This window comes from Triticum aestivum, chromosome 7B (genome assembly GCF_018294505.1).
Source record: "Triticum aestivum cultivar Chinese Spring chromosome 7B, IWGSC CS RefSeq v2.1, whole genome shotgun sequence".
In the NCBI taxonomy this organism is placed as follows: domain Eukaryota; kingdom Viridiplantae; phylum Streptophyta; class Magnoliopsida; order Poales; family Poaceae; genus Triticum; species Triticum aestivum.
Window position 1 is genome coordinate 690747234 of NC_057813.1, and position 25867 is coordinate 690773100.

The window sequence follows — 25867 nt, forward strand, 5'->3', positions numbered from 1 at the left end:
CTGACTGCTATGACCCAGCAGCTACACCTTCGGACGCAAGGAAGTGCTTCCGGGCAAAAAAAAACGATTCGCCCCCCTGACTGCTATGACCCAGCAGCTACACCTTCGCACGCTAGGAAGTGCGTCCGAAAAAAAAACGATTCGCCCCCCTGACTGCTGGGACCCACCAGCTACATCTTCGCAGGCAAGGAAGTGCCTGACAGTCGGGACCCACCTGGTCGAAGCGTACGTAGTGTTGTCATCCTGGTCGCGAACGTGTACATACATACTGGTCGATGTAGAGGCGTGCACGTGTCGTAGTAGAGGCGCGCACGTGTCATAGTAGAGGCGTGCACGTAGCATGTACACATACATACAGCGGCCAGGGTGCAAGAAAGAAAATATGGTCACGTATGTGTACATACGGGCGGGGTCTCGAACGCCTAGTCGCGCATACCGCAAAATGGAGGAAACGGACCTCCTACGGTCGAAACGGGGGTCCTGTTGACCGGGAGGGGCCCGGTGTACCGCAAAACGGAGGAAACGGACCTCCTACGGTCGAAACGGGGGTCCTGTTCATCGGGAGGGGTGTGGCGTACCGCAAAACGGACGAAACGGACCTCCTACGGTCGAAACGGGGGTCCTGTTCATCGGGAGGGGTGTACCGCAAAACGGACGAAACGGATTTGTGTTGGGGCACTGCGTCGAAACGGGAAGGGGGTGTGGTGTACCGCAAAACGGGACTCCACGGGATACTGTTCATCTCCACCGTCGACCTCCTCCACCTCCACGGGCTACCGTCGACCTCCTCCAGCCTCCACGGGCTCCTGTTCATCCAGCCTCCACCGCGCGCTACTCAACCGGCTACTGTTCAAACACCCCTCCACGGGCACCCCTCCACCGTCTACTGTTCATCTAGCCCTCCACACCACGGGGTCCTGTTCAACCACCCCTCCACGGCCACCCCTCCACTGTCTACTGTTCATCCAGCCCTCCACACCACGGGTTCCTGTTCATCCAGAGGCAACGCCACCGCTCACTGTTCATCCAACCTCCCCCCCCCCCGCAACGCTCACTGTTCATCCAATCGATCGGCTTCAGTTAGCAGGAGTAGTGAAGGAATCGCTCCATCGGGTTCAGTTAACAGCCATCGATCGATCCCTCGGGTTCAGTAACGCGTAGCCTGCAGTGCAATCACTCGGGTTCAGTTATAGCCCAGCGCCTCGCTCGGGTTCAGTTAGAGCCAACGCCTCGCACACACCGTAACCGGCAACTCCCCGAAATTTTCCTCCCCCTCGCTTCTAACACAGTTTTTTCCGTCATGGACGGCCCAAAGAATGTCATGCAGCTGCGTCTCCGGCCCGCCCAGGATGAAAAGCCCATTTTCTGTCATGATTTTTTGTCATAGAAATAGGAGCCCACCACATCTATGATGATACCGGGTTTTGTCACAATTATCGTCATAGAAGTGTCATATGTATGACAGAAAAAAAATTCGTTCGGCCCAAAATGTCACGGATGTGTCTTTTTTTTGTAGTGAGAGGTGGGACTAAAGTTTAGTCGCATAGTGCTCACCTAGTAGGAGTTGGACCTCCTTATAAGGGAGGTTATTTCCCCACATATATGAACATGAGAACAAGAAAGACATACACACGCGCTCCTCCTCCGTCGCCCGCCTCACCGCGCCACGTCGTGCGCGAGAATGAGTCAAGCTGTTGTCTAAATTTTTGCCACGCACAACTGATATACGAAAGGTCATAGGGGAGCCGAAAAGTTTTTCTGTACTGGAGATTGAATACGAACGTTGCACCCTTCAGCTGCTGCCTATTCGTTTTGTCTGCTCTTTTGCTTCACCTCCTGTGGCTGCCTATTCGCCTCCTTATCATGTGCCTATAAAAGAGAGGTCGCTCCTCTCCAGAGAGACACACCAAAACAACACCTTCCTCACGCCGTCGAGTTCCATAGCACTGAGCTACTGCTACGATCTTTCCCATCCCGGCTTGCGGCGTGCACCGCAGGTCGGGACAGTAGACCTCCAAACTCCACCTCTTTGAGTCCTCTACGGGAGAAGGGTGATAAGGTTTTTGAGGAGCGCTCTACGTAACTACTAACCTTTTCATCACGGACACCGACCACTACTTCCTGAATGACGGCTTCTTCCCCGTCGGCGGCCTCTTCGACGACATGGGTGACAACGTCAGCGCCAACACTACTGCTACTGCCGCAGCTCAGTACATGTTCATGTTCTTTTTATTCAAGTACCTACTACAGTTTCTTCTTCTAGTATCTGCTCTACATATGTTCTGTTCTAGTTCATATGTGCAAATGCTATTTGTGTTCTCTCTGTTAGATTGCATGACTTGTTCCATCTCTGCTATAATATTCATGTTTTATCTGGTATTTCTATGGATTAAATCATATGGTAAATTGCTCATATTTCCAACAGTACCTCACCGAGACGGCTTGTCGTGCTGCATCGCCATGCCTCGTGCCTCGACCTCACTCTGAAGGAACAAGGTTAGGGTATTTCAAAAGCGTCCTTCATTTTTTTCCGACCTTAGAATAAAATAGAGTAACCTTCTCCTCTAATGTCAAGCTAACAAAATGATCGATAAAAGCATAAATCCCTTAGACTCGATGTACTAATGATTGATAAAAACAAAGATTGATAATGTACTTGGCCCGACGCGGTATACCAACGGGAAATGGGTTTAAAAAGTTTGTTATTTTATAAAATTGCATCACCCTGGCTGGACATATGTCTGATCAAAGGTTTTGCACGTCATAGGCATTAGTCATTGATTGATGTGAACTTGGATGGATGGAGGGAATTTATCACTAATTGACATGAATCAGTGAGTGACAACTATAGTTAACACGTCCCCTAAGAAAAACTATAGTTAACACATCGTGGCTAATCAATATGGATATAGTACTACTTGAACAACATATCCCCTCGGGTCCCAATCAAGCCGCATTCCTGAAATCTTGTACCCATGTAGCATCACATGACAAACTCTTATAAAGGCAATTTTTCTGTACTAGATGTGTGGCCCATAGAACACAAAGTGGGTAGACAAGATAACAGTTGCTGCAGAAGAAGATGCAGGCAGGGTCAAACTCAAACACCCAGTGGTAGCATTTCATTTTCACCTGCAAGAAACTGGAAATGGATGGCATTTTACAGCAAAGATCTGAATCCATTTCAGCTGCAAGCATCCACTTGTCAGTGCCAGTGTGCCACTACCACTGAAAACGAAAGATGCGTCCCCTTGTTCGAAATCCAAATAGAAAGAGGCGTTAATCGTGAGCCACAATCTAGATCAACTCCTGTTATGTTTTATTGTATTGACAAGGAAATTGAAAATGTTCCAATTACACTTTGTTTGAACCCTGAATTTCTTTCTACGTTTCTTCCCTCCACAATAAAACAGGGGAGAGAAGCAGAGAGCCACGTTTCACAAATTATTTACAGCGCTGCCGCCTCTGCCATGCCAGGAATGGCCGTTGGCCGTGCACGCGGCCCTTGAGACTTCTGAAGTCGGAGAACCAGTCGTCCTCGTCCTCCTCGTTGAGGTAGTGGCGGTAGCGGTCGAGGTCCTCGTCGGCGAGGCCGTAGCGGCGGCGCCAGTACTCGAGCGTCGCCTCCGCCTCCCGCATGTTGCTCATCACTTTCTGGTACGCCGCGTTGATCCGCTCGAAGTCGATGCCGTCGTCTTGGCGCACGACGTCCGGGTGGTACTGCAGCGCGAGGCGGTGGAAGGCCTTCTTGACCTCGCCCCTGGATGCCCCCGGCTGCAGCCTCAGAGTGCGGTAGTGGTCCTCCTCCAGCACCCTGTACGGGGCCGCCGCCGGCCACCTTTCCCGCGTCGCCCCGCACCTCACCGCCGGCGACGACGCCGCCCTACGCAGCCGCCCCACCGCCGGCGACGCCGAGGTCGACGGCGCCCGCAGGCTCAGCGCCATTCCTCCTCCTCCTCCGGCGACAGCCATGGATGTGCTGTGCGCGCACGCGCGGCAAGAAACGGAATCGATCGCAAGGTCGATCGACGGGGATGAGCCGCGGCGGAGCTGTGGGAGGCTGGGAGTTTTGGATCCGGATGTGTTGTTTCGTCTGTTGACCGCGTGGTGGAGCTGGAATGGTGTATTGCTGGAGGCCTGGAGCGGATGTGTCTGCCGCGTGGTGGAGCGTGGGTTCATATAGGGCGGAGGAGGCGGTTGCGGTTGGTTGGGGGTGCCGGCTCGCCGGAAGGAGCGGCACGTTTGGGCTGGCCGGTGTTTCCCACGTTGCCGTTGCTCGCACGTTTCGCTGCAGACAAAAAGCTCGGCGAGGGAGGGGGACACCGCGGCGTCCATATCCGTTCCGTTGCCTTGCCGCAAGCCGCGTGTGTACTATTCCTTCCGTCTCGAAAGAATAGGAAGCTTTCACGTGATGTAAAAAAAATCATGTTTTACAATTTTCAGCACTCAACAATTGACCGGGTACACATTGAAAAGTTTCAAAAAAATACTAGGAAATATACTACACTTTTTTTTATTCTAGCACATTAGTTTGTGATTTACCTAACCATATTAATGTGATTGTAAATAAATGTTTATCAAATCATGTCTGTGATTTACCTTATATTTTGATGAGAAATTTCTTAAGTAAATTAAAATAAAATTGGTTCAACGGGTAAGTAAATTAAGGTGATTGACTATCATAGGGAAAAGGTTGGATGAAGCGTGGTGGAAAGAAAGTGAAAGGTGAAACCTTAAATTCTTCTTAAGTACTTGGACAATGCACGTGCGTTGTAAGATGATATAAATATTCTTGTCTGTCAGCTTGTGATTTACCTGCCCATATTAATAGGATTGTGTAAATAAATATTTATTAAATTCAGTCCATGATTTATCTTATATTTTGTGAGAAGTTTAATAAGTAAATTAAAAATGGAATGGACTCAAAATGTAAGTAAATTAAGGAGATTGATTATTATAAGGGGAAGGTTGGATGAAAGGGTCATCGGAATAAAGATGAAATAATAACCTTACGTTCTTTTTAATTAGTAGAGATTGAGAGAGAAAATTATATATGGTATCAGCATAGGGCGACCGTAACAAATGCCTGAAAAAAAAGGGACAATGTTGTTTATATATACACTATTTGGTGTCCAATTTCTTGGGAAATTCTAGAAGAACCATGAAATATATCATGGATCATTTTGTTGAAATTATCAAAATTGAAATTTGTTTGTGTTTTATTGTAAAAATACATTTTTTTTTCATCAGAATCAACAAACTCACCCACTATCTCTCAAAATCTCATGAAAATGTCCTAAATTTCTTATTTCTCAACCCTTCTATGGGCTTTCTCAAAGGATGGTCGAGAGGTGAAAACACACATTGTCCCCTTCTTTTTGAACAAACCATAGACATCAAATATATTGTTGGGTCTTTAAATTCTTTGACCGCAACCCTATTGTGGTACTACCATTTAGGTGATCTATTCCCAGCTACTGTGATTGTACCATTTATGTGATTTATGGGGAGATCTAAATATACACACCAGATTTATGTAGTGCTCTCTCTGTAACTTTTTATAATACGTTTTAAGAGTCTATGATAGTGTTAAAACCGTCTTATATTAAGTTTGAAGTGTTAATTATACAAATACTTATGTTTTACGGCATTCAAAATCCCCCAACAACAAATTGATGAATAAATAGGCAGTTTTTCGATTAAATTAATCCATGAATAAATCGTGAGCATGACATGAATAGCATTGATAACACACTCATTACGATCTAACAGAGCATGTACTACGCACATAGTAGAAACATCTACGCATATCGCTAGTACTGCTACAACAGAAAGAAACACGAGAGGGATAAGCGATGTATACCCAACAATCGGCCACGCGGCGGTGGTGACGGTGGCAGCAGCCGCGGCATCCTCGACGGCCTTCTTGTCGGCCTCGGCCTTCTCAGCGGCGGCACGGTTGGCGTCGGTCGACATGGTGATGACGAAGGTGATGCGGACGTAGATGAACAGAAGCGAGCAGTCGCGTAGTCGCTACCCAAAAACCTAATCGCCCCTCTCCCGTACAGGATTCGGAGAGGCGGGGTTTCGGAGGCCTGCTCTCCCGTCAACCGTGTACGCGGTGAATGGGATGGAGTCACCGGCGGCGGCAGCAGCAGAGGAACGACGTGGGCGTGGAGGCGGATATGCGTTTTGTTCTCGCGGCGGCTAGGGTTGGCAGCGCCCCACATATATATGTGCGGCCGCACGTGGAGAGACATGGGCTGAACCCACGTCCAAGTCTGTAGCCCACGATCCGACGTCTCAGATTGTGGCCCTACCTGTCAAAGACTCTCCGTTCTTGACCGGCAAAAAGAAGCGCATAGGAGTGAGCTCGGTCGGCTCAATCCCGCAAGGAGCGGCGCGTCGTGACGAGGCGTGGCGTGGCGTGGCGAGGCGAGCGGAGGAGGAGGAGTGCGCGAGGGCTTCTTTTCTTCTCAAGCTCCAATAGCATGAGGGAGAGAATCCCTTATAAACCACTCCAACTCTTCTTCCACTAGCATGGTGGGACTAAACTTCCCACCACCTTGTCATGCCACCTACATGGGCCCTTAGAGATTAAATCTGAAATTGTCATATGGGCTCTAGGCCCATCTCATATTTCAACAATCCCCCACCAGATCTCAGGGGCCCACTTTGTCCTTTGTTCCAAACGCTGTTTTGATATACCAGCATCTCAGTGGAGACCGATTAAGGTTGAGCTCCACCTAGACCAAGTAGTTACACTCCTTCACAACTGAACAATGGACTATGCCTTGAATTGTCAGTTTGGCGTCAAGAAGTTTCACCACAAGTCTCACTGATACGAGGCTGCCGAAGGCCGACCCCTCGGGTGGAGCATATTAGTCACACTCCTGGCCTTTTCATGAGCTTGCTAGAGATCACCCCAATCTCATAGACTGTGACCAGCAGTTGGGCTCATATAGGTGTGTTCCTCCAAAGATCGCTCTGTAGGATAGCATCTTGCTTATACATATAAGCCTTGGAACACATTAAGACAGTAGTCATCCTTCCATACAGTTTCCGAGAGTATTGCATCTCCAATGGAGTGGGTTAGTAAAGTTACTCTCCTCAGTTCACCACTGGCTTGTTTTCCCAGGTCCTACTTCACGGGATCTCCGATCACATAGGTTGGGTTACTACCATGGCAACTCATGTGGGTCTCATACCCATCTCCCTCGATGCACTATCTATCACAGCACGCGATAGCCCTTTTGTAAAGGGATCTGCCAGATTCTTAGCCGTATGGACATACTCCAACGCTATCACTCCGGAGTTTCTTAATTTTCTGACAGCTTTTAATCTCATTCTTATGTGTTTATTGGACTTCATGTTGTCCTTTGAACTCTTCACCTTGGTGATGACAGTCTGATTGTCACAGTTCATAAGGATAGCCAGAACCGGTTTATGAACCAATGGCAAGTCCATCAAAAGATCATGAAGCCATCCTGCTTCGACACCAGATGTGTCTAATGCTGTTAATTCTGCTTCCATTGTTGATCTCGTTAAGATCGTTTGCTTGCAAGACTTCCAGGAAACAGCGCCACCTCCAAGAGTAAACATATATCCAGTTGTGGCCTTCATCTCATCAGCATCAGAGATCCAATTCGCATCACTATACCCTTGAAGTACCGACGGGTATCCGGTATAGTGAAGTCCGTAGTTCATAGTACCTTTTAGATAGCGCATAACTCTCTCAATAGTATGCCAATGTACATCACCCGGATTGGAAACAAACCGGCTCAGTTTTCTCACAGCAAACGCGATGTCAGGCCTCGTTGCGCTTGCTAGGTACATGAGTGAACCAATGATGTGGGAGTATCTCAGTTGATCCTTAGCTGTGCCTTCGAACTTTCGAAACAACACACTAGGATCATATGGTGTTTGAGAGGGTTTGCAGACCGAATATCCAAAATGGCTCAACACCTAATGAGATTGCAGAAGTGTGATCCCACCCTCATTATCTCTCAGTAGCTTGATGTTCAAGATAACATCATCCACACCAAGGTCCTTCATCTCAAAGTTCTGAGACAGAAACGACTTAACCTGCTCAATGACTTTGAGGTTGGTTCCGAATATCAGTATGTCATCAACATACAGGCACAATATGACTCCTTCGCCCCCACCATGGCGATAGTATACACATTTGTCAGCTTCATTAACAACAAAGCCAACAGATGTCAGAGTTGTATTAAACTTATCATGCCATTGCTTAGGTTCTTGCTTCAGGCCATATAAAGATTTCAGCAACCTACACACCTTTCTTTCCTGACCATCTATCACAAAGCCATCTGGCTATTGCATGTTGATTTCCTCATTAGCTCTCCATTCAGAAAAGCCGTCTTAACATCCATCTAGTGGATGAGAAGACCGTGCGAGGCCTCCAACGAGAGTAATACTCGAATGGTGGTCAGTCTAGCCATAGGTGAATAAGTATCGAAGAAACCTTCCTCTTCTTTCTAGTCATAGCCCTTGGCCACAAGCCTAGCCTTGTACTTTTCAATCGTACCATCGGGCCTAAGGTTCTTTTTGAACACCCACTTACATCCCAATGGTTTGCAACCATAGGGACGCTCAGTGATCTCCCATGTCCCGTTAGCCATGATGGAATCCATCTCGCTACGGACCGCATCCTTCCAGTAGTCAGCTTTTGGAGAGGCATACGCTTCTGAAATAGAAGTAGGAGTATCATCCACGAGGTACACGAAGAAATCATCACCAAAGGTCTTTGCAGTCCTTTGTCTGTTGCCCCTACCAAGGGTTTCCTCGTCATCCTCCTCAGGATTTTCATCATGTGTTCGTTCATAATATTCCATAGGAATGGCAGGCTCAGGAGTCTCCTCAGATTCCTGTCTAGAAGTGCTTTGTACATCTCTCATGGGGAAAATGTCCTCAAAGAATGTAGCATCCTTAGACTCCATAATTGTACCGACCTTCATGTCAGGTACCTCAGATTTCACTACTAGAAATCTATAGCCAACACTATACATAGGGTAGCCCAAGTTAACACAGTCCACAGTCTTTGGTCCAAGCTTATGCTTTTTGGGGATCGGCATATTAACTTTCGCCAAGCAGCCCCAAGTATGTAAGTACGAGAGTGTTGTCCTTCTCTTGGTCCACTTCTCATAAGGAGTGATCTCGTTATCCTTTGTCGGAACTTTATTCAGGACATGACATGATGTCATTATAGCCTCCCCCCATCATGCCTTGGATAAACCCGACGTATCTAACATGGCGTTAACCAAATCAGTTAGAGTACGGTTTTTCCGCTCGGCAACCCCGTTTGACTGGGGTGAGTAGGGAGGCTTCCTCTCATGAATAATACCGTGTTCCGCACAGAAGGCATCAAACTCTTTCGAGAAGTACTCTCCACCATGATCTGACCGGACTCGTTTAATTTTCTTTTCGAGTTGATTATCAACTTCTGTCTTATAGATTTTAAAGTAGTGTAGAGCCTCATCTTTGGTATTTAACAGATACACAAAGCAATATCTAGTGGGATCATCTATCAGAGTCATGAAATATTTCTTTCCACCTTTAGTCAACACACCATTCATCTCACAAAGATCAGAATGTATGAGTTCAAGTGGCGCCAAGTGTTTCTCCTCTGCTGCCTTGTGAGGCTTGCAAGGTTGCTTAGATTGCACACACGAATGGCACTTAGAGCCTTTGGCTAAAGTGAAACTCGGGATTAAATTTGATTTTGCTAGCCGCGTCATAACTCCGAAACTAATGTGACAAAGACGTGAATGCCAAACTTCAGATTCATTAACACTCGAATGAATATGGTTCATGACTTTATTACAGAAATCTGTGAGGGAAAGGTGGAACATCCCTCCGCTCTCATAAACTTTTCCAACAAATAGTCCATACTTAGTAACAACTAATTTATTAGACTCGAATACCAACTTAAACCCTTCACTACATAGAAGGGAGCCACACTACAAGAAATATGTCAACTTGTGACCACCACTATTGATCACTAAATGGTCACTGTTTTCAATTTGTGACCTTTTTGTGACAAAAAATATAAGGTCAAAAGCTGGCCGTCATTAACTGACTATAGCGAACTTTCTTCTGGAATGCTCGTAGACATTTATGACCAAAATATGTCTACCGTGGCGTTTTGGTCACTAGCAACCTCCCCAGGCCACATAGGCATCCAGCGTGGCAAGCTGATGTGGCACAAGATTCAGCCCGGTCCAATTCGGTTTTCTACATGGGCCTAGCCCAACAATTCGGCCTTTTTACTATATATTTTTTCTATTAATTTTCTCTAGCTACATGGGCCTGGCCCAACAATTTGGCCTTTTTATTTGGTAGGCATAGCCTTTTGCGGTCCATTTCATTTTTATTTTCGAGGGTTTTTGTGGTCCAGTTTTTAGATGGGTCGCAATTGTCAGATTTTTCCTGGCAGTGGATCCACATCGCTTTTTAAGAAGTATATATCAAACAGAAAGAAGAAAAGAATATAAAAATCTTCAAATAACAACCAAAATAGGTTTATTACAATATATTCTGTACAGAACAGAACATGTGAAACTCCATACACTTGTTCACATCACAACAACCAGTTTAACCTACAAAAATTGCATGCCCAGGTACTTAAAACTTCACGTACATAACCATACAATATTCCACACAATCACAAATATTGCGATTGAAAATAAAACTCTCTGCCAAGTTAAAGCTAGCTACTCTTGGATTGGTGTAGCATCCGTCTTCTCTGCTTCTGCTGCAGTCTCCTGTTAAACAGAATAACAACAAATCGAGTTAATAAACAAGCTTGAAGCAGTGTGGGAAACAAAAGCATAAAAACAAACTAATGTCTCAGGTATAATCATAAGATAAATCTGTGTTGAAGCACTGTGTTTAGATGTATTCTAATTAATATCAAATGTGTAATGTAAGGTGTTGTGGATCAGTGTATAAGAACAACAGTTTGTAAATAATAGGAACAACTTGGTATTACACATAAACCACTATACAGATTTTAGCTTTTCTATCCAAGTACAAATAGCAAAATGGAACATAGGCAGGTTGCTTATATTTGACAGAGCTAGCACATAGATACAAAATAATAATGTTTGATACAGAAATTAGTAATATCGGAATCAGTAAGGTCCTTTCTTAGTGCTATGGGGATTAAGAGCATGCACACGGAAAGCTAATTGGCAAAAAAACTTGCTGGTCTTATACAACTCAGTTATATATGCACGACTCACAGCTCATGACATGATACTAAGAGAGAACATCATAGAGACTCAAGAAGATCCTAATATAAAGCTATTCAGACCATAACTTTCACATCATAGGGACACAATAGTGTATTACAACACTGTCCAGATATAAAAACTGAGTAACCAGCAAGCAATCAGATTGAGAACAAATCAGTTGGGGTTCTTAACTTTCAGTATGCAGTATATCTAAGAAGTCACACTATCTAAATGCCTAGAGGAAACAGATTCACAGTACTAAGCAGGGGAGAAGCAACACAAGATAACTTGTCAACAGTCTTAGCAAGTTTTCTACTAATGGCCTAGAAGCAACACAGGAACTAGAAGCAACACAGGAACATGCCAATGCACCCCAGGTTTTGCAGTAAGTTCTACATAAAATATTCACTTTTGACAATCCATGACTATGTATTGTGTTAGCAAACAAGAACAGAAGGCAACCTTGCGAAGTGGAACAAGAACAGAAGGCCGCCACATGAAGAGGTGAGAGGCTCCCACAACAATGGTTGCACCTTGCGAGTGGAGCAGGAACTCCCTTGACTGCAGGAACCGCAAAACAGGTTGTGTCAGTGATGAGGAAGGCTCAAGCAGCAAGATTTATGGTGGATGTGTTGCTACTGCAGTGCAGACTATTGCATACCAAAGCAGAATGATTCAATCAATTAGGCAGGCAGCGAGTCAATCAAAATCAGCTCTCCTGTCGACGAGGATCATCTGGATGGAAGAATCGTCAGGGCAGACAGACTTGAGCGACTCCACTGAGAGTATCCGGTTCTCCTCATGCACGTTGGTGCACATCAACCACACAAAAGGGGCCCATCCCTTGGATCAAGTAGAACCCATCCGGTATCGCGTTGTTGTATGATAACGAGTCGTTTACCTGGGAAGTGAGAAACTACGTTAAGCTAGAGTAATCACAGTATAAACAGAATACAAAACATAAGGGTCACACTAATTCGGCAATAGGGGCGTTTAATAGAGCACATGACGTTCTAAACTATAACAATTATGGATGGATGGATAGCACACAAAAACTAGATAGAACTAATGTTCAAGTATTGCCATTATTAAGCAAAAGATTACAGGCACAAAAGGGATTTCAGGAGCACTACAGTGCTCGATATATGATTTGTGCAGAACTGCAGATACAATTCTGTGAAAGCACCACCTCTAGTGTCATCACTTTGATCCAGGAACCAAACCAAACTGGACTGACCGACCGACTGAGAGTGGCTGGAGAGGACATGAAGCTCACAAATTCCATCAGAACAACAAAACAATCTATTCTTCTTTAGTTACAAAAGTGTGACTCGGGGCGGTCCGATACATTGAGATATCTTGTTAGGCTGCAAGCACCATTAAACGAAAAAATAGAAGAGGAAAACAAACTGCAGCAGAAACACACAAGCTAGTGTATTCATTCGCACAACACTGGAGCCTCAAAAATTGATGGTGTACTTCTTCCAGCACTTAGTGTATCCAAACAACTGACTGACATACAACACCCTGCCACAAACAAGACGCACACATTGTGACAATAGCTTCAGAGTACTTACTCTCTAGCTTGGCTTCTGGCTTTCTAACAACCGTCCTGCAAGCAGAACTATTTCGATGCATGACAAAGCAACATAAGCCCATAGCGATGAAGTACAGAGTCATGAGCCACGTGCCTGGTCGATGTGTTGGAGCAATCAGAGTTCAGAGATGCTGCTGGTGCCTAGTGTACGTACTGAAGGATGGTGTATTTGAATCAATCAATGGACGAATGAACGTGGTTTGGATGTGCTCACCTATAGCATGCTGTATGCAGGTGCTGCAAGCAAGAAGGGCGCGGAGGAAGAATTCGAAGGGGTTCCCGAGCGTTGAGGTCCACCTCGAGCACGGCTGAGGGAGTCCTGGATTAGGGGGTGTCCGGATAGCCGGACTATTATCATCGGCCGGACTCCAAGACTATGAAGATACAAGATTGAAGACTTCGTCCCGTGTCCGGATGGGACTTTCCTTGGCGTGGAAGGCAAGCTTGGCGATACGAATATGTAGATCTCTTACCATTGTAACCGACTCTATGTAACCCTAGCCCTCTCCGGTGTCTATATAAACCGGATGGCTTTAGTCCGTAGGACACAACAACCATTACAACAATCATACCATTGGCTAGCTTCTAGGGTTTAGCCTCCTTGATCTCGTGGTAGATCCACTCTTGTAATACCCACAATATCAATATCAATCAAGCAGGACGTAGGGTTTTTCCTCCATCAAGAGGGCCCGAACCTGGGTAAAACATCGTGTTCCTTGTCTCCTGTTACCATCCGCCTAGACACACAGTTCGGGACCCCCTACCCGAGATCCGCCGGTTTTGACGCCTAGACTTGCCATCTCTCAGATTTGATAAACGGCCGCACAGAAGGTAATATTTTAAATTAATAAGCGTTGCTTAGCGCATATGAACAAAGTTTTCAGCGCACAGGATAACACATTGCGAATTTACTCAATAATTACATCCCTGGGGCACTCATCCATAATCTTGCGTGCACCCTTCAGGACAGTCTTATAGTACATCTCGGGCGTACGATACTCCTTGCCCGCTGGTGGCGCGTCAGTGATTAGCTTCTCCGCATCTAGCTTGCCCCAATGCACCTTTGCGCGGGCAAGGGCCTGACGAGCACCTTCAATACAGGCGGAGCGCTTGATAACCTCCACCCAGGGGCACCCATCCACGAACCACCGCACGAGGCCGAAGTAGCTCCCAGGCATGGCCTCTCCAGGCCACAGCCGGACTATGAGGCCCTTCATGGCCTGCTCAGCTACCTTGTGGAGCTCGACCAGCTGCTTCAGCTGGTCGCTAGGGGGCACCGGATGGCCGGCTTCAGCGTACTGAGACCAGAAGACCTTCTCCGTTGAGCTCCCCTCCTCGGCTCGGTAGAACGCGGCGACATCAGACACGCTGCAAGGCAGATCTGCAAACGCCCCTGGAGAGCTCCGAATTCGGGTAAGTAACATGTAATTTACATTCACATGCTTGCTTTGCATGAAAAATGCCTTACCGGCCGCTATCTTCTTCACCGACTCAATCTCCTGAAGGGACTTATGGGCCTCAGCCTTGGCGGCTTTGACACTTTCGAGAGCCGAGGCAAGCTCGGACTCTCGAGTCTTTGAGTCACGCTCCAAACTCTCATGCTTTTCCATGAGAGCCTGGAGCTCTTGCCGAACCTCCGCCACCCGCGCCTCCTGCTTTTCTCGCTCTGCCCGTTCCGCCGCCGCATTGCGTTCGGCCGCGGACACGGCCTCCTTCAGGGTTGCCACCTCGTTCGTGGCCCCTGCAGTACCCACGTTATCCTTGTTATTTTTTGTCGCAACCTAAATCCTTTTCTGTAAGGTACAAATTCAAAGTGGTATTACTCACCTTCTTTGTCCACGAGTTGCTTCTTGGCACGACCGAGCTCTTGCTCGGACCGCTCGAGCTCCTGCTTCAAAGCACCGACCTCCGCAGTCAGTGCGGCAGAGGTCAGCAGCGCAGCCTACAACCCATATTAACATAATTTTTTAGCAACCCTGCGTATATCTTTTTCTTTAGATCCTCAGTCCGGCTTTTCTTTCCGATCACCGAACCGAGCATCAGGGGCTATGCGGTATTACATTGCATATTTTTAACTTCTTACCTCAAAGCATGATAGAAGGCTACTGCAGGCTTCGGTCAGCCCACTCTTGGCGAGCTGTACCTTCTGAATCACCGCACTCATAATAGTGCGGTGTTCTTCCTCGATGGGAGCGCCTTAGAGTGCCTCCAACAAATAGTCCGGCGCCTCTGGTTGGACGGAAGCCGCCGGCGTCACGGTCTTGCCCTTCTTGCGAAGGGGCCGCCGGCCGGACTCCGGAACCACTGCGGGTTCCGACATGGAGTCCGGCGCAAAGTCCGGGAGGCCGCCTTGTGGCGCCTCCGGAGCCTCCCCCTGATGGGTCCCTTCTTGGGATCCCACCTCGGCGTCCTCAGCGTCACGAGGGGTGGAGGCGGTCGGGATGGAGTCTACATCCGACGGAGCCAACGACCCGCTCGATGAAGCGGGGAGATCGTCATCGGCCGGACTACAGGCAGCATGCGGCATTATAATGACACTATGTGAAACAAAAGAGAAATTGTAAATCATTCAGGAATTCGGATACTTACGATCTCGCCGGAGGCCTGGCCCTTGAGGGCCATTCTTCGTCGCCAACGTTGACGTTGGCGGAGCTGTCCGGGGGAATAGTCCTTCCCCTCGTGGACCCTTCAGCCTCCCCTGTTGGGGAAGCCTTCCTCTTCCTCTCTCCCTCCTCTAGGAGAGAGTCCTCTTTCTCCTCCTCATTTTCGGGGGAGGAGTCCGCCTCGGAGTCGTCGGACACCTGAAAACGGGAACTCTTTCGAGTACCCATGGCCTCCTTCTTGGCCTTCTTCTCGGGCACCACGTGCGGTGCCGGAACCAGCAGCCCCGCTAGACGGGCGTCTACTGGGTTTTCTGGCATAGGAGCCGGGCAGATGATCTGCTCCGCCTTCCTCATCCATTCCTGTCAAAGGAAAAGGGGAAATTGAAACCCGCATAGAGTCAAACTATGAATAGCAAGTGTCCCGTAAAGGGGTAGAATCACTTACCTCGTCAGCTTGGCGCTGCGAGCGAAATCCGCGATCTTCGGTGGCGGATGCGGGGGCTTCGGCGCCCTTGAAGAGCACTTTCCAGGCATCTTCGTACCTAGTGTCGAAGAGCCTGCTCAAGGTCTGGTGCTGTGCCGGATTGAACTCCCACAATTTAAATGCCCGTTCTTGGCACGGGAGAATCCGGCGGATGAGCATGACCTGGACCACGTTGACAAGCTTGAACTTCTTGTTCACTAGCCTCTGGATACAGGCTTGGAGTCCGGTCAGCTCCTCCGAATTACCCCAGGTTAGGCCGCTCTCCTTCCAAGAGGAGAGCCGCGTGGGGATCCCAGATCTAAATTCGGGGGCCGCAACCCATCTAGGGTCATGCGGCTCGGTGATGTAGAACCACCCCGATTGCCATCCCTTGATGGTTTCCACGAAGGCACCCTCGAGCCAGACGACGTTGGGTATCTTACCCAACATGGCGCCTCCGCACTCTGCCTGAGTGCCCTTCACCACCTTCGGCTTGACATTAAAGGTCTTGAGCCACAAGCCGAAGTGAGGCTGGATGCAGAGGAAGGCCTCGCACACGACGATAAACGCCGAGATGTTGAGGATGAAGTTTGGCGCCAGATCGTGGAAATCCAGGCCGTAATAATACATGAGCCCCTGGACAAAGGGATGCAGCGGGAAGCCCAGTCCGCGGAGGAAGTGGGGAAGGAATACGACCCTCTCATGGGGCCTGGGGGTGGGGATGAGCTGCCCCTCGTCGGGCAGTCGGTGCGCGATGTCGCCGGATAGATATTCGGCGCTGCGCAGTCTTTCGATGTGCCCCTCCGTAACGGAGGAGGTCATCCACTTGCCTCCCGCTCCAGACATGACTGGGGAAGGTTGAGACGAGATGAGCGGGCTTGGGCAATGGAGCTCGAGTGCGCGGAGATGGATAAGCAAAGGAGGAAGAAGGCGTAGGTGAAAGGGTGGATCCTAATCCCCTTATATATGGGTGGACGAAGTCTATGCGTCCCCCACCAGCCTGGTAAAACTTGCTTATCTCCCAAGCTCAACCATCAATGGCGCGGTTGGGTTACCCACGTCCGTATTGATGAGAATCCCGGAATAAGGGGGGAACACGATCTCTGCTTCGACAAGACGTGCCAAGGAAACCGCTTCGCTAAATGCGCTGAGGCGGTAAAGTAAAAAACGATTCAAGTAAGGGCTTGGTAGTGGTGTGACGTCATGCCGCAAAAAACGTCAGCAGATTGAACTTGTGTATATATTATTCTCTCTACGGTGGAATGTGGAATTTATTTTGCAGAGCCAGACACTATCCTGGTGTTCACAATCTTCTATGAATTATTCGGAGGAGGAACCCGCCTTGCAATGCCGAACAATATGCGCGCCGAACTCATCGTCATTGAAGCCTGGTTCAGGGGCTACTGAGGGAGTCCTGGATTAGGGGGTGTCTGGATAGCCGGACTATTATCATCGGCCGGACTCCAAGACTATGAAGATACAAGATTGAAGACTTCGTCCCGTGTTCGGATGGGACTTTCCTTGGCGTGGAAGGCAAGCTTGGCTATACGGATATGTAGATCTCCTACCATTGTAACCGACTCTATGTAACCCTAGCCCTCTCCGGTGTCTATATAAACCGGATGGCTTTAGTCCGTAGGACACAACAACCATCACAACAATCATACCATAGGCTAGCTTCTAGGGTTTAGCCTCCTTGATCTCGTGGTAGATCCACTCTTGTAATACCCACAATATCAATATCAATCAAGCAGGACGTAGGGTTTTACCTCCATCAAGAGGGCCCGAACCTGGGTAAAACATCGTGTCCCTTGTCTCCTGTTACCATCCACCTAGACACACAGTTCGGGACCCCCTACCCGAGATCCACCGGTTTTGACACCGACAACGGCCTTCTCCACCACCTGCGACTCTGAAAACAAAAACGGAAGTAGCGGGGTCAGCGGGGCAGTAGGCAGACGCGGCCTAGATGTGTTGAAGACGGGAGGGGCTGAAACACCCCGAGGCTGAGACGGGAGTCGAGGCTGCAGCTGTGGAGGTCGATAAGGACGATGGCTACGTCCTTGTTGCACGCCTCACTGAAACCAACCAACCAAACCAGTCACTCAATCACTCATCAGAGACGCATTGGAGTAGGAGAAGGGAGCGGGGCAGGGAAGTTACCAACGGGTGAAGGCGCTTCCGTCGCGCGCGTGCTTGAGGACGGTGGCCTCGACATGCTTGCGGAAGCGGGGGGCGTTGCCGGCGGTCGCCATGGAACTGGACGGATCTAGCTGGATCTCTCTTGCCGGCGCTGGTGGGGGAGAAGGGCGGCGAGTTCGTCGGTGGGGAAGCCCGCCGCCGAGGGAGACGAGGGCCGGCGGCGGGTTGGGATGGGATGGAATCAAGGAGGGAGAGGGCAGAGGAAGAGAGCGGGCTGGGCGGGTTGGGTCGGGCTTAGCTGGATTAGGCGGCGGTGGATTAGGCGGAGCGGGCGGGGGTGGCAGAAGGGGGGTGGTTGGGGCGGCGACGGCGGGGGTGGCGGAAGGGGCGTGTCGATCTGGATCGGAGGAGGCGCCGGCGCATTGGATCCGCAAGGGTGGGGGTCTCTGAGCGGTGAGAGTGTGTGGGGAACGCCGGAGGAGTGGGGTGGGGGCGGCGGCGCGTCGAGATCCAGAGGGAGGGAGTGGGGTTGGGGCGGCGACGGTGGATCCAGAAGGAGGAGTTGTGTGCGGCGGCGGTGGATCCAGAGGGAGGGAGAGGGTGAGAGCGCTAGGGTTTGCTGCGCGGGGAGAGAGGAGTGGTGTGCGATGGTTTTCTTGAGGGGTAGCTCGCGGTGGGTGGGTGAGACCGTGAGAGGGTGAGGTGAGGGCCGTTGGATCCAGGAGGATCTGACGGTGATTTATCCATGATCCGCGTGAGAGGCCCCTGGACCAATCAAAACGCAGTATACCGGTATGATATTTTGACCATTTAAATTGGTCGTAATTGACTAAAAGTAAGGTGCTAAATCATGTTAGCTATTTTATTATGACCTGAAAATTAAAAAAAAAACTTCTCATTGTGTGAGCAAATTTGACTATAGTTTTCAGGAATAATCACAAATTGAAATAAGACAAATATTTTTTTAAAGAGTTATGAGAAATGAGTTCTTTTAAATTCATTTTCCATTTTTCGAGTGCCCAAAATGAGTTTTTTTGTGAAGGACCTATAATATATTTGTTGCAAAATTTTACCAAATCAATTTTCTAAAATACTAGGACATATTTAATGCACAATTGACCAAATGGTTTGGTGTAAAAAGTTTTTGATCCACCTTTGGTGAAAAAGACAAATTTCCGCCGATTCAGCTGGAAACGGGTCAAATTTGAACTACAGCTACCTTATAGTTTGCTCTTTATTTTTTTCCAAAAATCATTTCTAGGTACATAAGTGTCTATTTAATCATAGAAACACCAAAAATTTTCAAGATTCAACCACTAGCTAGGAACGGTCAAGCCCGCCGTTTTGACCGCATTTTGAAACGGGTGTAAAAAATTAAAAAAAATCAAAAAATTGCAAAACCTTCGCATTGTGTCATTATATGTGACCAAGTTTCCAGGAAAAATAATAAACTTGTAATACGGCAATTATTTTAAAAAAGTGTTCTCGAAGATGAGCTATCATGCATGAAGATTCATGGTTTTCAAGCCAAATGATCAATCTTATGGCCACATCCATGGCATAGTTTCTTCAAATGATCTCATATTGTGCACAAGGGTGCATCTTTGAATTCCAAATAATGTTTCCTAAGGGAGTTTTCATTTTCTTTGCACGAAAAATTCATTTTCCATTTTTCGAGTGCCTGAAATGAGTTTTTTTGGTGAAGGACCTACCATATATTTGTTGTAAAATTGGACCATATCAATTTTCTAAAATACTAGACCATATTTAATGCACAATTGACAAAATGGTTGGGTGTCAAAAGTTTTGATCCACCTCTGGTGAAAAGGACAAATTCCCGCCGATTCAGTTGGAAGCGGGTCAAATTTGAACTGCAGCTGCCTCATAGTTTGCTATTTATTTTTTCCAAAAATCATTTCTAGGTACATAAGTATCTATTTAATCAGACAAACACCAAAAAAATTCCAAGATTCAACCACTAGCTAGGAACGGTCAAGCCCGCTGTTTTGACCGCATTTTGAAACAGGCATAAAAAATCAAAAAATTGCAAAACCTTCGCATTGTGTCATTATATGTGACCAAGTTTCCAGGAAAAATAATAAACTTGTAATACGGAAATTATTTTAAAAAAGTGTTCTCGGAAATGAGCTATCATGCATGAAGATTCATGGCTTTCAAGCCAAATGATCAATCTTATGGCCACATCCATGGCATAGTTTCTTCAAATGATCTCATATTGTGCACAAGGGTGCATCTTCGAATTGCAAACAATGTTGCCTAAGGGAGTTTTTAGTTTCTTTGCATGGAAAATTCATTTTCCATTTTTCGAGTGCTTGAAATGAGTTTTTTTGTGAAGGACCTACCATATATTTGTTGTTAAATTGGACCAGATCAATTTTCTAAAATACTAGGCCATATTTAATGCACAATTGACAAAATGGTTGGGTGTCAAAAGTTTTGATCCATCTCTGGTGAAAAAGACAAATTCCCGCCGATTCAGTTGGAAGCGGGTCAAATTTGAACTGGAGCTGCCTCATAGTTTGCTATTTATTTTTTCCAAAAATCATTTCTAGGTACATAAGTATCTATTTAATAAGAGAAACACCAAAAAAAATTCCAAGATTCAACCACTAGCTAGGAATGGTCAAGCCCGCCGTTTTGACCGCATTTTGAAACGGGCATAAAAATTTCAAAAAAAATCAAAAAATTGCAAAACCTTCCCATTGTGTCATTATATGTGACCAAGTTTCCAGGAAAAATAATAAACTTGTAATACGACAATTATTTTAAAAAAGTGTTCTCGGAAATGAGCTATCATGCATGAAGATTCATGGCTTTCAAGCCCAAATGATCAATCTTATGGCCACATTCATGGCATAGTTTCTTCAAATGATCTCGTATTGTGCACAAGGGTGCATCTTCGAATTCCAAACAATGTTGCCTAAGGGAGTTTTTAGTTTCTTTGCACGGAAAATTCATTTTCCATTTTTTGAGTGCGTGAAATGAGATTTTTTTGTGAAGGACCTACCATATATTTGTTCTAAAATTGGACCAGATCAATTTTCTAAAACACTAGGCCATATTTAATGCACAATTGACAAAATGGTTGGGTGTCAAAAGTTTTGATCCACCTATGATGAAAAAGACAAATTCCGGCCAATTCAGCTGGAAGCGGGTCAAATTTGAACTGCAGCTGCCTCATAGCTTGCTCTTTATTTTTTCCAAAAATCATTTCTAGGTACATAAGTACCTATTTAATCATAAATACATGGTTTGGTGGTGATACGTCGAGGTTTGGACGGTGGCCGAGGGCCCCAACTCTAGAGCGCGTAAACTCACAGCCCGCCGCGTGGTCACCGCGTGACCGTGGCGTTGCCATTTGTTCTGGGTGGCCTAGGCATGTCTAGTGGGTTGGGCACTCCCCAGGTAGGTGCTAGGAAGAAAATCACAACATAAGATTCTCACGAGGAGATCGATCGATGCTCAAACATGAATAAGCAGCCAAGTGTTTGATTTGCGGCACGGGAAATCCACATGGCTAATGGGCGTGAGTTTTGGCTGAGGATGATCAGTTACTAAGAAGACTATCTTCACACATTTTCAGCTCAAAAGGAGGAGCCTAGGTGGTACTTGCTTTGCAAAGTACCACACTGGACATAAATACGAATGTTGAAGCTGGGCTCAAAATAATGAATGGATTGAGCTGGCATTTGGTGGAGGATGGTTATTTGGGCATAGGAAAGCACTGTAGAAAATGGATACCATTTGAACATGCCAAAGTGGTACTTCCTTCACAAAGTGCTGCTTTGAACAGAATAGGAAAATGAATATTTTCGAATTATCTTTGAACTAGGAAAGGAATGTTTTTGACATATTTGATGAAGATATGATCAGAATAGTTTACGAGAATTTTTTGGGAATTTTTGGAATAACAAAAATATAGGTTGCTTCACAACCTAGGGCAAAAACTGCCACATGGACATGACACATAGGCAAAATTGATGAGATGGCACCTAGTCATCACAACCTACCACAATCTACAAGGCTATGACCATCTATATTGGTCGTTAACAACTAGAAATAAGGCAGCGGACCAGCACTGTTTGCTTTATGACCATTTCATGTAAGGAAATTACGATCTTTCTGACCAAAATGGTCGCAATGATTTAGGGTTTGGAGCCCCCCGAATAGCTTTTGACCAATTGGTCTGAAATGGTCATAGATCTATGACCAATTCTTCTAGGGTCACTGACAGAAGGTCACTAGTTGACATATTTCTTGTAGTGCCACTAACGAGGTTCTTCTTGATGGCGGGGACATGCTGCACGTTCTTCAGCTGCACGATCCTTCCCGAAGTAAACTTCAGATCGACCGTGCCAACACCATGAACAGAAGCACTCGCGCCATTCCCCATCAATACGGACCTGTGGCCTATGACCTGATAAGAAGAGAATAATGAAATCAGCACACACGTGAACACCTGCACCTGTATCCACCCACCAATCGGTAGGCTGAAACACTGGAAAAACAGTAAATAAATTACCGTACACAGATGCACCATTCTCATTGTTGTCCACAGTCATGTTGACGGACTTGGACTCCTGTCCTGACTTCTTAAACTTGTTTGGGCACTTGTTGGCCCAATGTTCAGTCGAACCACAAGTAAAGCAGCCCTCATCCTTCTTGTTCTTCTTGAAGGTCTTCTTACCCTTCTTCTTGAAGTCGGTATTCTGTTGGACACCGTTCTTTCCCTTGAGCTTGTGGGAATTGGAGTTCTTCTGATGTACCATATTGGCCACAGAAGTTCCTTCGATCCCTTTTCCGTGCGAGTCCTTTGCCCTTGAATTCTGCTCAACACTCAGATGGCCAATGACATCCTCCACAGAGAATTCACGCCTCTGATGTTTCAGAGTGGTGGCAAAGTTCCTCCAGGAATTGGGGAGCTTAGCGATTATGCAGCCCACGACAAACTTGCCCGGTAACTCGCACTTAAGAAGCTCAAGCTCCTTAACAATGCATATTATCTCATGAGCCTGCTCCAATACAGGACGGTTTTCAACCATCTTGTAATCGTGGAACTGCTCTATAATATACATCTCGCTCCGTGCATCTGCAGCCCTGAACTTAGATTCGAGCGCCTCCCACAAGTCCTTGGCAGACTGCATATGCAAATATGCGTCAACCAGCTTATCTCCAATCATGCTCAGAACCGCCCCGAGGAACACGACAGTGGCCTCCTTGAACACCTTCTCCTGTTCAGGAGCGATCGTTCCTGTGGGAGTCACACCAGCGACCGAGAACACCTTCATGGCCGTGAGTGTCGTGGTTCTAAGTCTGACAGTAGAATAGGGGGGGGGGTAGGAATGGAGAGGCAAGATCCTAGCTATGGAGTAGTTGTGATCACCAGGTGTTTACGAGTTCAGGCCCTTCTCGAAGGAAGTAACAGCCCTACGTCTTGGAGCCCGGAGGCCGTCGACTGGATTATGTGCGTATAAGTTACAGGGGTGCAAACCCTTTACACTGAGGAGGGGGGTGGCTTATATAGGGTCCGCCAGACCCCTCCGGCCCTCAGTTATGCAGGGTTTAAGGTACATTAAGGTCCGGCATTACTGGTAACGCCATACATAAAGTGCTATCATGACCATAAAGACTACTTAATGACAGACCGTTTGTGTGCAGAGTGACTCTAGATCTCCTGGTGGTCGAGTGTGTGGCTTCATGGTCAAGTGTCTTCGAGTCTCTTGAGTGAAATCCTTCCAGGTCGACTGAAAGGTAGTTTCTTCTAGAGATGTCCTTGGGGAGGGTATCTTGGACAGGTCCATGACCCTACCCTAGGTACATGGATTCATCATTAGCCCCCGAATGGATCGAGGTTTGGGTGAGGAAGGAGTTGAGAATTCTTCCGACCCATTTTTCGTGCTATGAGTGTGCCTTGTTCTGGATCAATGACCTTAGGTGACGGCACCAACTTCTTTTTCAGTCACCTTGATCCATTCTTTGTATCTGTCGAGTGACTTTTCTGTACTTGGAGATCTCCGAGCGACGGATCAGAGGAAATCTCCAGTCTGACAAGTTGCTCTGCTGTTCGCGAATTTAGCGGGATCTGAATTTCGGGAAGCGCGCGAGGCGGAGGAGGCCACGGTACTCGGATGGGATAAGGCAGGAACGCCTTGATCTTCGCGCCACCTTTTTCACCACGTATTGCGCGCGCGACTGTTGCGGGATTTGACAGGATTGCCTGGGCCTACCAGTCGGTCACTCTGAAGCAACCCCATATAAGGCGTCGAACGGGGGTTTTTGAACAGTGTGCCATCATTTTTATCTCCCTCTTCCTCAGATTCATCTGTTGCGTTCGCCACCATCCCAGCGTTGCTGCTCCGTGCGTGCTTCGCCGACGATGATGGTGAAGGAGAAGACGGCAGCTTTGGAGCGGGCGAAGAAGGCGACAGCGAAGGCGAAGGGAAGGGCGACTAGTCGGGGCGGATCCTCGTCGCGGGCCGGTCTGCCACAGGCCTGGATCCAGGGCGACTGGATCCGCTCGACCATCCGCCAGAAAGATCTTGACGACCTGGCCAATGAAGGACTGATCCCCCATGGATCAGCGAGGCTCCTGGGGAAGGAGTGGCAGTCGCAGCCTCAGGAGGGTGAGTGTGTCCTCTTAGCCATTCACGTTGACCACGAGTTTTCTTTGCCACCCCACCCTTTCTTTCGGGGATTTCTGAACTTCTTTCGGGCAGAACTTCACCACTTCACACCCAACTCCATCGTGTATCTCATTGCTTTCGTGTCCTTGTGTGAGAATTTCTTGGGTTGCCGGCCGCATTGGGGCCTTTTCAAACACATTTTCACCTGTCGCTCCCAGACGGTGAAAAAGGCCAATCCGAGTGACGAGAAAACCCAAGTGATTCAGATGTGTGGGGGTCTTGGGGTTCAAATGAGGGGTAAAAGTGCCTTTCCAGCCATGGTCCTTCCTGAGTCGGTCCGAGGGTGGCAGTCGACCTGTTTCTACTACCAAGACCAGCCGATGCCAGGGCAGTCGACTGGACTCCCTCCTTTCTCCATGGATCGAGTGAGCAAGCCGTCCTCTCTGAAGGTTGTCCCGGAGGAGAAGGCTCAGGTTAAGGTGCTGGTCGAGCGTGTAGTCCAGCTTATCCGTGACGGGGTGACTGGCATGGATCTTCTGGAGGTTTTCCTTCGATAATGCATCCAGCCGCTTCAATATCGAGACCATCCGATGTGGATGTATTCTGGCACTGAAGACACCACTCGGGTCCACCCAGAGGAGGTCGAGGATGCCACGCTGGAGAGGTAGATGACTGCCATCACAGGGAACAAGGACAACCCCCAAGGAGCCAGGAGGATCCCTCCACTCGACCAATCATACGAGCCAGACAAGGTCCAATTCTGTATCTCCGACTGTGATCTTACTTCCTTCATTCCGTTTTGCTAGAATTCAGTCGACTGACTTTTGTCTTGTTTGTTGTCTTCCAGGTCACTACCGAGATGTACTCGATGCCCAACGGGGCGCAAGAACAGATCGAGGAGGAGGAGGGGAGCGGAGGTGAAAGTCAGGAGGAGTGGCAATCTGATGGTGAGGAGGATGAAGAAGACGACGGCTCTGGTGAAGAGGAGGAGGAGGAAGAGGAGGAGGAAGTCGACCTTCCCCGCACTAAAAGGCGATCCAAGCTCGCCCATGACCCCGCAGTCGAGCGTGGAAAAGCGACTGTGCCCGTTGGGCAGTCGACGAAACACCCTCGGACGTCCTCTCCGGCGTCGACTGAGAAAGCATCGAAGCAACCCCGAGCGA

At 47.7% G+C, this 25867-nt stretch overlaps 1 protein-coding gene across 1 annotated transcript; it reads right to left on the minus strand.

The window, feature by feature from the left end:
• Positions 1-3297: 3297 nt before the first annotated feature.
• Positions 3298-4234, minus strand: LOC123161606 (chaperone protein dnaJ 8, chloroplastic-like). Its single transcript, XM_044579426.1, has one exon. The coding sequence runs from the start codon at positions 4177-4179 to the stop codon at positions 3445-3447; it is 735 nt and encodes a 244-aa protein (XP_044435361.1). The 5' UTR covers positions 4180-4234; the 3' UTR covers positions 3298-3444.
• Between the last annotated feature and the right edge of the window lie 21633 nt (positions 4235-25867).